The sequence below is a fragment of the Lepisosteus oculatus genome, chromosome 29, assembly GCF_040954835.1.
Source record: "Lepisosteus oculatus isolate fLepOcu1 chromosome 29, fLepOcu1.hap2, whole genome shotgun sequence".
NCBI classification, from domain to species: domain Eukaryota; kingdom Metazoa; phylum Chordata; class Actinopteri; order Semionotiformes; family Lepisosteidae; genus Lepisosteus; species Lepisosteus oculatus.
The window spans coordinates 4,721,972-4,735,905 of record NC_090724.1 but is presented as its reverse complement, the minus strand read 5'-3'; the positions used below and the strand labels follow the sequence as shown (position 1 = coordinate 4,735,905).

The window sequence follows — 13,934 nt, the reverse complement described above, 5'->3', positions numbered from 1 at the left end:
GTTAGAACCTCCTAATGATACTTTGCAACCATTCTTAATTAATCTTGTTTTTTTTACTGTTATTAATAAAAAATAAACATTCCCGTGTTCTACGCTAATCATAGATGTGGATAGCATGGATCACTAATAGTTGATTAAAAGTCTGTATTAGCATTAGTGGATGGTATGGTGATGCAGTGGCCAGCATTGCTGCCTTGCAGTGCTGGGGCCCTGAGTTCAATTCCAGGCCTGGGGTGCTGTCTGTGTGGAGTTTCCATGGGTTTTCTCCCACAGTCCAAAGATAGACTGGTAGGTAAATTGGCTACTGGGGAATATACGTCCTTTGTGTCTGTGTGTGCCCTGTGATGGATTGGCATTCCTTCCAGGGTGTACCCTGCCTTGTACCTGTTGCTTGCTGGGATAGGCTCCAGCTCTTCTGCAATCCTGAACTGGAAGAAGCATTACGTTATAAAATGGATGGATTAGTAATAGTAGTAATAGATTTAGTAGAATTACATAGTTACTGTTGTTAAAATGTTAACCTGTATTTGTTGTAAAGTCTTTATTCCTGCAACTGTTGCTTTTATTAAAGTATAAAGGTTCTTAGTTAGCACTAATGTGGATGTAATGGTAGGTTTGCTAGATTGGAGCACTGCAGTGATTAATCTATGAGAGTATATTGGCTATCTTTACAAATGCCCTTTCTTCTTATTTTAATGGAGAAAGAGAAAGGACTCTCTTCAACCCATATTTTTTTTTTTATCACAAAGAACATGGATCCTGCCTTTAGACTCTGCTTATTAGTCACTGGAGCTGTAACTTGAGGAAGACAAACTCCAGCCTGCAGAAATCCCATTATTCTAAATGCTCAGTCAAACCAACATCAGGTTTTAGAAAACGCATCAAAACCGTGTGCATAATGTGTTGGCATAAACATAAGACAAGAGAGAAAATTTCTTCAGGTGATCAGAGATCAATCTCTTGCTTCTTGATTGATCCATGTACTTTTAAACCACTTTACTGTTCTGCATTGCATTACCATGCAACATGTGGTTCCTAGCCTTCTTTGTCTGACTCTGTTAAAGAGTCAGTGCAATCAATGAATCAGTCACTGGTCGGAGAGCCCCCTTAATTAAGAGACAATGGTCTACAGTTTGTACACAGTTCTTTTATTTGCCACTGGTTTGCATGTAAAAATGCTTAATTCAGCTAATCAATGTAATTGCAAAATCTGAACTACTTTCATGCTTCCAGGTACTTGATCCACATAGACCACAAATGTGTTGGATCTATTGTGCCAAATGCCCAGTATGTGACCTGTTACTCTCACATGGCATAAAGCCCAAACATGTGTGTTAAGAAGTAGAGTAGACCTTCACTACTGTAGGTGAGTCTACTGCTGTGTATCTGTGTATGTCATCCCACTGATTTGTTTCAGATTGTTTTACAAGGTTCATGACTCTAGATAATTTAAAGTATATATTCCATTTACAGTACCAAATGTAGAAGAAAGGGAATTGGGAAGAGGAAATATTTAATTTTATTCTATTAAATTGATTAATTACTTCATTAGATCAATTAAGAAAAAACATAACAGCCTAACCCTAGAGATGTTGTTTCTGCGTTTCTATTTTTTCATGGATTTTCTTTCTACTGACAAAGGAACGTGTGGATGGAAGTTACATTCAATACAGCAGCTTTAATTTAGATGTGTTATCTTCATTTTGCACAGGACAGCTTAAAAAGCTCCATACATCAGTGCAACTGTTCTAGTGGGAAAACAGGAAAATAATTCCATGTGAATTATTGACTTTCCCTGGAGCAAGGACGTCTAGATTTTTTTCTTCTTCCTTTTTGATAACCCTGTCTTTTTGTAATCACCACTTTCTTCGGAGGCGCTCCTGTTCCAAACCATGTGAGCGACTTAGGCTGGACATTATCTGTCTAAGCTGTTGGTTGGAAAAATGCTCCAGATCCTGTTTTGTCTAGAATTTTGTGGACTGTTTAATGCTGGGTCAGTCAAATCTGGGTCAGTGGAAATGCTCTAATGCCCTTGGCACACTGTCTTCACTATCTTAATAATTCATGATTGTCCATCTTCCTGTGAAGGTTATTCATTTGAGTCTCCATCTTGTCCTTAATCTGACCAAGACCGAAATACCTCAGCTGACTTTACTCAAGTGTTTGGTTCAAACAGCACAACATGGCTACGGGATTATTCAGATTTAATTTTCTTTGATGGCCCGGTGGATTAAATGCTTTAATGCTCCACATTTACACAATCTGCTCAAAAACTCTTCCTGTTAGAAATGTTTTGCAGGTGTGACTCTTCACCCTAGATGGATTTTAGCAAATTTCACATTGTGCAACTGAAAAAAAGTAAAGTCATTTAGCTTTTTTTTATCCAGGAGTCACAAGTCCACCTGCCGTGACTCCTGAAACTGCTGTGTATTGAATTTGTATCAGCTATTTGTAAAAAGGCACGTCCTTGTTTTCATATGAATGATTGACCTATATGTGTCTCTGTGCTTGTGGAGTATGAATTACAATATGGTAATGCCTTATCTTCCCAATATGACAAGACAGAATTGCATCTCTAACATGGGGAAGTCTTGTAAAAGGGCATTAATAAGTGATTTAATCCCAGAGGTAACAGGTCATGGGTCACAGGTCATGTGATTGGCTCCCATTCGATTTTGTTCCATTCCCTCATTACTCCGCTATTAAAAATCCTGTTTTTCCTGTTGTGGCCTGCCTGCTGGTTAGTCTGAGGTTTGCCACACCAACAGTTTATTCCACAGGGTAAAGCCATGTGAATTCTGATTGTGGGGCATGGGAGAGGGAAGACGGTTAGGGCTACACAGCCTTTTGAAACCCATAGCTAAATCGTGCGCACCTCAAATGTATTTCCCCATCTCTTTTCCTTACACTCATGTGTTGAGAAGCTCTTGATTTGTCAGAATGACAGGTGCAACAATGTAGGTCAGGCCTCTTCTCAAGGCTTAGAAACTGTTTTAACTAAATTTGCATAGATTGTACCCCGTTATGTAATCTTATATGCACAAATGTCCCGTGATTTGCATATCCTGGTCAAACTCAAATAACTTAAATCAATACTTAAATTTGTAAAAAAAAAACAACTAAGCAAACACTGGACTTCTGCCAAACATACAAATAAAGCCAAGTACACATTCTAAAAGCACCAATGAGAGTCATGTATAACAATAAAGTGGTACTAAACTAGACCCCCTACTCACATTGTGGTATTAATATTGTGATATTGTTGATATCACTTCTTCTTTGTTTTTATTTAGAAAACAGAAACATCCAATTAACATCACAAGCAACATAGTTTAAAAACCTAAGCTGTCTTTACTTCCTGCATTTCTAAAGAGCGATAGTGGATTGTAATTGAAATTAAAGCTGCTATTTTCAATTCTAAGGTTAAGTCATAAGCACAGAAAAAAAAAGTACCGGGTAGTACAGTGCCTATTGACAAGCTGTGTGAGAAGATACGCAGTAACTGTTACGAAATGAGCTCTTCAGAAGAGATCATCGTGGCAATGATCACAATTCAGATGGTGTATTAATGATGATGTAATGATTAGAGGGGAAAGAAGCGATTGGTGCCAGCAGATGTCTAGCCACCCTGCTGGAACAGCAGAGTGCCCACAACACCGGGCCCTGCTGGGAGAAACAAACAGTGCTCTTATTGTGGATCAGTCTCTCTGCCCACCAGGCTATTGGCGCAGCCTGTGCCCAGAGGAGCTGGGAGAAAGCACAGAAACCAGGAGAGAGAGAGGGAGGGAGGGAGGCGCTGCTTGCCGAGCCCATGAGAGAGGCGATTGTATCCGATCCTGGTGATAACAGGTCTGTGAATGCAGCTGCTGGCGGGGTGGGAGGAGGGGAGGAGAGGGGTTGAGGGGGGTTACAGAGAGGGGCGGAGGCTATCCCGGAGATCTATGGAGGGCAGCTGGGCTTGAGATCGAAAAGGCTCGGAGAGAGGAAGGGAAGGCGGGGAGGGCCACGGCTCAGTTTTACCTCCGTCAGCCTGCGTGTGTGGGTTTGCAGCTGCAGTTGCCGTGTGCGGTGATGTTCTTAAAAATGCATCTTTCTTCTGGGGATGGGATTCTGTTTGCAAAAAAAAATCTGCATCCGAGGGCTTGATGCAGAGCGAACATCGTGCATGCTCAAGAACCACAGCAGGTTGCAGTATGTGGTTAACGTGTCATTCAGGAGCGATGTGCCTGTGTTCCAATTAAGATGAAAGCAAAAGTAGGGGAATAGCTGCAATTTGGCTGTGTGCAATGGTCTATTTCTGACTGCATTACAGTGTGAGCTGTTCGGTTGCCCAGGTAAACAGTTGGTCATTGTACAGGCTGTCTGTACCATGTGCTGATTCTAAAGGTGGAAGTGAAGTTGCTCAGTTCTGATATGCAGTATTTATATGCAGTGTTTATTTGGTATCATATTCTATGTTTTTTAAACCAGCCTGCCTACATAGAGTTACCCTTATATTTGATACAATGGAAGAGGAGACAAAAATGGTCCAGGACAGAATCTGAGAGAGTTCTGGTTTTATCATTTGACCCTCTTTCGGGCCAGTCAGTTTCTCTGTCTCTTTAAAGCACCACTACCTGCAGAGCTGGGAGAAGCTGTTTAACTGGTCCAGTTAAGCAAATAGTGATCTGATTCAGGTTGCTAACAGCCTAGCTGGGGTTGAAACCTGTAAGCATACCGGCCCTCCATGGCCAGGATTGGAGATGGGACCTGTACTGTCTGAATGCACTTGGATTGCATACTCTCCTTCGGAGCAATACGGCTCAGAGCTGTAGTTGTAGCTGCTGTGTGTACTGTACCTTAGTGATTTGAATTCTTCAGAGTGTAACTAGAAGTCTTCTCATGCTAATCCTACAAAAAGCATAAATGCATCAAATCAGTGCTACTTACAGTAGCCATAGTCCTGGTACAGATCAGGTTATCAAGCAGATCTTGTCCCTCCTAGGCCCTGCTTGTAGCCATTACACTTATACTTCTTTTAAATATAGTACAGTTATATAATGTCCATATTTGACTAGCACTGGCACACAGATTCTGGACAACAAGTACACTGAGTATAATATATGAGGGAACATATCAGAAACCTCAAAGACACTATCAGCTTTCAAGCACGAAAGAACAGATCTTGTATCTCTGATAAGAACAGAGTTACAAGTTAAAATTATTTTCAGTGCTGTATAGATCATCCTATTACTTAGGCATGACTAGGCATGTCATGTTTAGCTGCAGTCAAAAAGAAGAGTAATTTTTTTTTTAATTTGCTGGAAAATATCCAAGGAAACAGTTATTCCAAATATTACGTCTTAACTATAAATGTGCATCATTGTTTCTTTACAAATGTAGCCGTGTGATGCTTGATTGAGCATGTCTGTCCCTAAAGAATATTCTGCATTCATATTGTGCTTGTGAACCACACAGATAGAGCTCCTTGCAGATCAGCTTAACTATTGCTCTCCTGCAGCTCATCAGCATCCACAGCAGAGCTTAGCAGGGCACTTGCATGGGCTGTGCTGCAGATCAGTATCTGCAACAACCTGCTTAAACCTCTGGCTTTCTCCTTAATAGCTTCTCCTAGCTCCTCAAGTGCTACTTATTTTAAAAGACTTTGAAAACCTGCAGGCACACAGACCCTCCAGAGCTGAGCACTCCTGTCATAAGGTCGGCCCCTCCCACCCCATGTCATCAGTGGTGCACATTTGCCCTCACCTTGCATCAGACACGGTGGTGTTGCATACAGTGCACGCCTGTCAGGCTATACCAGCTTATCGTTTAAAAAGGCTACTGCTGCCACTGTGTGCTTTTAATAACTCAGCATCACAAGCTGAGAAACGACACCAGACGAAGCCATTGATCACACCCTGTGATCACTATGAAAACTGGCCTTATTTTGGAAGAGGGCCTTCCCACATCATAGTCAGCTGGCTTTCAAGTTCTGTGCTCCAGTCCCTCTTAGACCAACCTCGCGGATTTTCTCTCTTTCTGCTAAGTTTGCAGAATTCTCCTACCAAAGATCATGTGATAGAACTTCACTTATTCAGAGTTTCCTGACTAGAGACTTTGTAGGTGCATTGGCACACGTCTGAAAAACGAAATGACGTGGCTGGGACAGCTTCATCCATGATGGACCTGTGTTGAGTACTTAATCAATTTGCATGAAGGCTTTACTTTTTGTGCTGTGCTGCATTCTGTGAGAGATTTAGACGTGGCAAACTGAAGTGCTATGAAGCGAATATTGAATGCCAATTCCTTTTTATCCGAGACGGAGGGAAATTTGTTATCAAGAAAATCGAATTCAAATGAGAGGTTTTTCCACTAACTGTAAAAAACAATACAAAGTCAGAGAGGTATTAGACCAGGTAAAAAAAAGCCAAACTCTTATCATCCCGTAACAGAGAGGAGTTTTATGAAAAGGTAGGTCACATGTACAGTAGGTAATAAAAATAATTCTAAAATAACTGAGTATGAGTATGCAGGTTTAATATGGAAACAATAAATGACAGGGTTTGTACTGTACTTTATGTAGCACTTACGTACTGTATTTAGCATATAGGATGGATCAGTTAAAGCTACACAGCATTTTTTTTTATTTTAAAGATCTGACTGCCATTTGACATACTGTATACATTCCTTCTCGCTTTTCTTTGTTGTTAAAGTCTTTTAGTACAGCCCTTGTAGTACACATGTAGTACAGCTCTGAATGATTTAGCAATCTGCTCATGTACGTGTAAGACAAATTGCATTTCAGGATGCCTCATTACTGAGAGATACCTGTGTGGCTTTAAGGTTAACTTTAACTGTGGAATCCGACACGGACACGGGCAATTACAAACTAGCAATGCACGATTCTTTTTTTAACTGGAACTACAACTCAAGCCTCCCACACTTAATTTCAAAGTTATTTTAGACATTATTTCTAATACTGCTAATATTTCAAACATCTCAGTCATGAAATGATGTACTTTGCTGCAGTTGAGTTTGCTTATTATATCATGTGTTCTGTGTGTTATGCTTACTGGTCTGGACTCAAGTAGACATTTTTATGTTATAACGGCAGTAAAAAGCAATGCCTGCATATACAGTATCTGTTGTGTGTCTGGTCACTGCATGCGGCTGTTTGTGGCCTTATGTTAGCCTTTGTTCTGGTACGATCTCTTAAGGTACTCCATCTTTTTTCTCCTCCCTTTCTGCTTTTTCAATAAGCCTTGGGTTTTTCTTCACAAGGCCGCACTTGACCCAAAAGATTGCTGGAATGCTGGGACATAACCCACTTTCTGAGGTGCTGGCAGGGACCGCTGCAGAAGGCACAGCTCAGTGATTATTCTCAATGTGTTTCACACACCGGTTTTCACAAACATCAACTGAAAACTCTCCAGGTATAAGTTTTGGAGCCTTCTCTGCTCCACCCTGGACATGTTCTTGTAAAATTATCTGCATTCTGCAGCTGTTTCACCGGTCTTCAGACCCGCGATTTGTGTGCAGTATGGAGTGAACGGCCTTATGGGAAATGAAGCTCAGTGTTTGTCATTCAGTGTTGCAAAACACTGACTGTGGCAGAACGGTTAAAGACCATCTCCGCTTTTTTTTTTACTTTGAAAAACAAAACGCGTTTAAAATCTTTAAATCTATACAGTTATGTTTACATAGGTGTCATTAAAAGCCTTCTGGAGTAAACCGTTTTAAGTTATATGTTCAATTAGGGGAACCTCCTATTAGCAGATCCTTTCTCTGGGCACCGTAGCCTCTCCTGGAACAACAAGGGTTAAGCACAGCTGCCCGCCCCTCTCAAGTTCCAGAGCTCAGGTGGGTGACATTTAAAATTGAGGAGGAGGGGGTGACAGCACTAGAAATGCCCTGGCTGGGCCCTTGGTCATTTTTGTCGCATGACACTGTTTTGTGCCTCAGCAGGCTGCCTGACGCACTGTCTCTGTCGGTCTCCCTCTCTCCCCCCGCAGACAAGCTGTTTGGGAAGAAGCTCCTGCAGGCTGGCCGTTACATCATGTCCCACAAATCCTGGATGAGGACTGTACCCACGGAGAACTGTGACGTCTTAATGACTTTTGCAGGTGCTGTGAAGGAGGTCCTCTTTATAGAGTCTCTCTTTCTCACCGTACATTTCCATATCCTCTTCTGTGTTCCCCACTCTATTTCCGTTTCTCTTTCACACCCCTTACCTTTCATGGTTTGTCATTTCTCTAACCATTGCTTCTCCTTCTTGTTCCTTCTTGAATCTTGTTTGAATTCTCTGCACACAAGACCTCTGTGGCTCTCTGGCCTGAAAGGGTCTGATTTCATGGTGTTGCTTTTGTCTCTGCGTTTTCCTTGCTGAAAGTGACATGGCTCACACTTGCATGCATGCAGTCAGACATGCATACAGGATGCTAGGGCACGGCGGAATGAGATTCCAGCTTTGGTTTCGACACATGTAGCACTAAATGAAAGTCATATCTTTTTCGGATGCAGGATTTCTCCGAACAACTAGACCGTTGCCATTTGTCCATGTGTTCCTTTCAAAATAAGTACCTTTTACTTACTACGTCAAACAAATCTACAGTTTTTGGTTGATAGCTGTTTTGTCAAGTACCATTCTGCAGTATAAGTTAATGGTCGTCAAACTGTGACAAAAACATGGAACGGCAAACCACTTTGGATGACTGTCTCACTTTCTATTTAATTGAACCGTTTTAATTAGGAGGGTGTCCTTCGCACCACACTTGACTTATCCTGCGGGGAGCTCCGACTAAGACTCCTACTCTGCCCTGTTTACGTTTTGCAGACACCACGGATGACCACACGTTGCTATGGCTACTGAACCACATTCGGCTGGGGATCCCGGAGCTCATCATCCAGGTTCGACACCACAAGCACACGCGCGTCTACGCCTTCTTCGTCACGGCAACCTATGAGAAGTGAGACCCTGGGTTGGAGGGGGCGGGGTTGGGGGCGGGGGGGCTGGTGGCTTGTGGGAGGGGTTAAGAGGAACTGGTACTCCACAGCTAACCAGGAAGAGAGGGCAAATGGTACAGTGCCACATGCCAGGGTCAGCAACAAGCAGAGTACTAAAATAAGTCTAATGTGAGACGTGCAAAGCTAAAGTTTTATGATGTACAGTGCAATGGTGTGTTCTGAGGATGTATGTGTAGCACAGGCCCTGTATCAGTACAGGTGTGCCTGTCTAGTCACTGAGTGTAATTGTTTCACATGGGCGTTCCAGACACACACTGCTTGTTTACCTGCCTTTTTCCACACTAAGCCTTAAGTACCTGTGAACATTACTGAACCCCTCCCACATTCCTGGTCTGAGCTCTAGTGACTCACTGTTCAAAAGGGATCGGCAGTTAACCTGAACATGACTGTTGCAATGAGAGTCACAGTATGTGTCAATCTGTGATTCAGGGGAGGGATAGGGCTGGAAAGTGCTCCTGTCAAACGCTACATCTTGTTTATTTTCTCAGTGCCATTCCTTCCCTGGTGAAGGAGCCCCAACATCTTTCATACATAAAAATTCCAAAAGGCCTCATTTGCAGCACATTTCTCAAAACAAGAATGTAGCTACTGTATAAGGTAGTGCTTTCTAGTATGTTAGACATCAGTGCCTTCTTTTGAAGACTGAGCTGGTGCTGAAACATGGACATTGAATTCCCACAAGGCATTGGGGTAGCAGAGACACGGGGACAGCACATGGCTCTAGATTGCTGAATTGACTTTTCCTGAGCTGTTAAGAATCTCCAGTGTTTTCCTTTTTGCTAAAGTCTGCTGCGCCTGAAACCCTCCAATTCCTTTCTGTCTGCACAATTGAATTAAGGCAAATGAGGCATGGAGTGGTACAGGGAGGAGTAAGTGATTTCTGTACTGAGTGCACTAGCAGCCCAGGAGGGAATTCTACATCAGAGCTTTGTAAAATACCAGCAGTGCCACACCCCCTGTCCCCCAGGAGGATGCATAGGACCATGCTCCATTGTGACTGATTTCTGTTAAGGGCCTTTTGTGCTTTAAATAAAAAAAGTGCTAGTTTTAATAAAAAAGTGTTAGTTTTCTTTTCCATTTTATGAATGCTTGTTATGCAAGGAAAAGGGAGAGATGACAGCAGCCTCTGAATGAAAGAGGAAAGGCAGTGCAAAATGGGAAAGTGTTTTTATTGTATTTACAAGAAAGGCAGGGTATTTATCTAGCACAGCCAAATGCTGAAAGACAGGCGGGTACCTATTTTTAAATTGATGTTTAGGTTCTAGGTGTCAGTGGATCATTAAGGGGTGGATCATTTGTGCTTGAGGATGTGGTCCCTTTTCATCCAGTACTTGATGAGGTCTTGACTTCACCTGATCGCCATTGTAGTGCAAAGTGCTCTTTAGAGTGACGTACTCTATCTTCATTCACTCTGGCTCTTGCAATTCGCTCCAGGTGTCTCAGGCCAAGGAGAGAGCTGGTGAATCCAGCTCACTGCCTGATCAACTCGCTGCCCAATCAGCGGAGACAAATCAGCTCTTCCTGTCACTGGCTGCCAATCACATCGCCTTGACTGCAGGCGAAGTTTGGCTCATGTTCCAGGCTTCTCCTTTATGCAACTCTGAAATGATGACTTTGCTGCCTTGGAAGGCAACCCAGGACTTTCAGAAACCCCCTTTCCCTCTGCCGTTTCTACTCATTCATCTGCCATTTAAGCTCCTCTCTCCTTGTTTTCCCCATGGGCAAACTATGGGCAAATTGCCCATCTAATTCATTTACTGTGTGATGGGCAATTTGCCCACAGTTTGCCTGCAGTGAATGTCATGCTCTGTTTGTTTCATGGTTAACCTTGCTGTTCAGTCTATCCATGAACCCCCACTATTCTGAGACCAAAGCGATGTACCATTGAAAATAAAGTCAACTTCAAGATTAGGGCTATAAACTGTTTCCTTCTAAGGCAGATCAAGTCTTGGCAATGTGGCACTCCTTCAGATTAATAGCCAGCCAAGGTTTTTTTTCAATTACAATAATGGAAAAGAATAAATTAACCATATATCTTTTTAACTGGGACACCTCAACCTATTTAAAGCTTAAACTTGCTGACTCAGGTGTTTGCATTTTGTAGAATTCCTGGTAACTGGATTATTCCCTTTGTGAAAGCTTTGGATGTGTTCTGTTTACCTCTCTGATTAAGAGTGATGATCTGAAAAGAAAGCTTTTTCAATATCGCAGCAGACACGAGAAAAAATAACAGATGTGGGTGGAGGTTAAATTGTTTAATAGTTTGATTGCCTAGAGTGATTAAACTTAGAACTTGCACTGAGTTCCACATGAAATTTAAAAACGCTGTTAGTGAATTGTGCCGGACTCTCTAAGGCTGCCTGAGGGAGCATTTGCAGATGTGTGGCAATGCGATTTATTATAATTTATTTATTATTTTTTAAATAAAATAGATTGAGGCCAAGGTGGGCACTTTCGAAGTTGCTCGTCCGTTAACATCACAAGAGGCATGCAAGAGCTAGGTTTTTATTTCCAGCCATTGTTCTATTTACCTTACACAGAAGGGTTTGCACATGTCATTGTTTTCAGGCACAGCTGTAGAAAAACAGCCTCTGGAGGGGGATTGGTTAATGTTTCAGAGGTAGAACAGATGGTAAACAGCCAGCGTGAGCTGTGGTATTCTCTCACTGTTGCCGGGCGAGGGAGCAAGCACGATATGCCCTACAGGTGAAAACAGCACAAATTCTGGACAGGAAGTCATTGTCAATTTACACAAGACAGTCCCACTTTAAAAAAAAAATCCACCCCAGTAGAATTACCTGGATCAAGAGCCTCACCCTATGTTAGTGATTATTACAACTTCTTAATAAACTCCTTGCAAAATAATTTTAGTCTTGCGTGTCCATGTTATTACTTGCACATCATATAAAATCAGGTATTTAGCAAACACTAGTGTTTTTGGTCAGAAGAAAAGTTAAATTCTTTTTAGCTGTAAAATAGGGATATGAGGCATTTTATCAGTAGTTTTCAGCCATTGTTTTTCATCCTATGTTACTGTATGTCTGGTTACCATTTCTTTCTCAATGAAAATAAATAATTTAGAAGCTACGGATCTAGAGTCAGCCGTTTGACTCACTGTAAACTCTACAGTGCCCTACAGGAGAGCTAGTGCTGATTGGCCAGGCTCTGTGTCTCTCAGTGACATCGCTACGAACCTGCCGGTGCTCAAAGAACCAAGAAGATGCTGGCCAGCTGATCCTCTGGCAGCTGGTTCAGCATCACCCTTTAACGAATGAGCTGGTAACATGACAAACTCCCACTAGCGCCACCTGGGCCTGTACTGGGAGTGCTGCTCTGGTCCCTCTTCTGGGAATCCCTTCCTGAGACCTGAGGGGTTCACTTACTGACTCCACGTGCTTTCAGGTCACAGAAACCAAGGATCTGCAGGTCTCTGGCTCTCTATGCGTGTCATTGCCTTGATCACCTAGGTGGGTAGAGGCGAGCCAGCAGGGTGGGCTGGAAACTGTGTTGAAGTCCTGCTTGCTTTCCACTCCCCCCAGTTTGCTGCGCGGCGCAGAGGAGGTTGGGCTGCGCAAGGCCGTCAAACCGGAGTTCGGCGGGGGGGCACGCTGCTTCTCCTGTGAGGAGGACTACATCTACGAGAACATCGAGAGCGAGCTGTGCTTCTTCACCTCGCAGGTGAGACACCGGCTGCCACCCGCCTCCCTTCACCCTCCTCAGTCACGCGGACAGCCAAACGAGTAGCCTCTTGACACAGGCTGTACCTATATACAATACAATACAATAAATAGTAATATTGTAACATCTCACGAATCTCATGCTGTTAATTGTTAGTTTTTTTTTTTAATTCTGGGGAACTTTTAAGTGAGAAAGTCTGATGGATTTGTGGCACAGTTAAGTGTTACAGTTTCACACCTCATGTGTGATTCACGCTCTGACAGGAAGTCTGTCTCATCATGTTTCACAGGTGTCCCCCAAAATCAAAACCCTGCACCGTTTATACTTTCAGGACAAGCCAGGGAGTCCCCTGTAAACCTCCACAGGAAAATAAACTGGTTTTACAAGCTGGAAAGTTGTGTGCATGCATGCGTGCGCTCTGATATTGCTCTGATATGTCCTCTGTTCACAGGAACGTCAGAGTATCATCAAGTACTGGCTGGACAACCTGAGAGCCAAGCAAGGAGAAGCCCTGCACAACATCCACTTCCTGGAGGGGCAGCCAATCAGTGAGCGGCGCTTTTTGATCAGCAAAGACCCATTTATATGTGAAACTCCCATTGCTTCCGTTTAAAGTCTGATTCGTCTCCCAGTCTGTATTCTGAGGGTGAAACTCAGCAGCTATGGAATTCTCTGCTTGATCACGTTAGAGGTTCACTCATAGTGGCTATCGAGGCTTGAGACCTATATTTATTATTTAGCTTTCTGATTGTATATATTGATCAGATGTTATTTAAACCACTTTATTCAGTATTACGTGAGTTTTCTTACGGTCTTTTGTTAGCTCATCCTTTTATTTTGTTTGTATCTGCCTCTTGACACCATGTGAAGAGCCTTGACTCGACTGGCTCTGAAAGGCACTATATAAATAATTTGTATTGTATTGCACAATTCCTGGAAGGAAACGGGGAAAAGTAGGATAGTGAAGGGATAGCATGAGGAGGATAGCCGCAAGTGACTAGAGCAGAAGAAATGGGCAGGGTGTAGGCCTGTGGAATGCAGTGATTGGTGGGAAAACTGGAAGATGTGCATCACGTTTTTTGCATAAACAGAATTAGTGGCAGGATGGGCCTTAGCCATTTTGTATGTGAGAGTGCACCCAAGGTGCTAAAATCAGGCAAAGTGTCATTAGCGGCAATTCGAGTTTAACTTCAAGAGGAGGTGTCCAGCTTTTATAGGCAGAAAAAAGTACCTGCATGACACTGAAACACCCC

General features: G+C 42.7%; 1 protein-coding gene across 4 annotated transcripts in view; it reads left to right on the top strand.

Annotated features, from left to right (window-relative positions):
• The window catches only part of ano8b (anoctamin 8b), a 35,914-nt gene that overhangs the window by 6,741 nt on the left and 15,239 nt on the right, over positions 1-13,934 (top strand). For 2 of the 4 annotated variants that reach the window (XM_069186216.1, XM_015365572.2), the window contains 4 exons: positions 7,992-8,102; positions 8,813-8,945; positions 12,543-12,681; positions 13,133-13,229. In XM_069186216.1, coding sequence (XP_069042317.1) covers positions 7,992-8,102; positions 8,813-8,945; positions 12,543-12,681; positions 13,133-13,229 — 480 coding nt within the window. Of the gene's footprint in view, positions 1-3,413; positions 3,850-4,887; positions 7,840-7,991; positions 8,103-8,812; positions 8,946-12,542; positions 12,682-13,132; positions 13,230-13,934 lie in introns of those variants that run through there. The other 2 variants (XM_015365573.2, XM_015365574.2) reach the window with 2 other exon arrangements.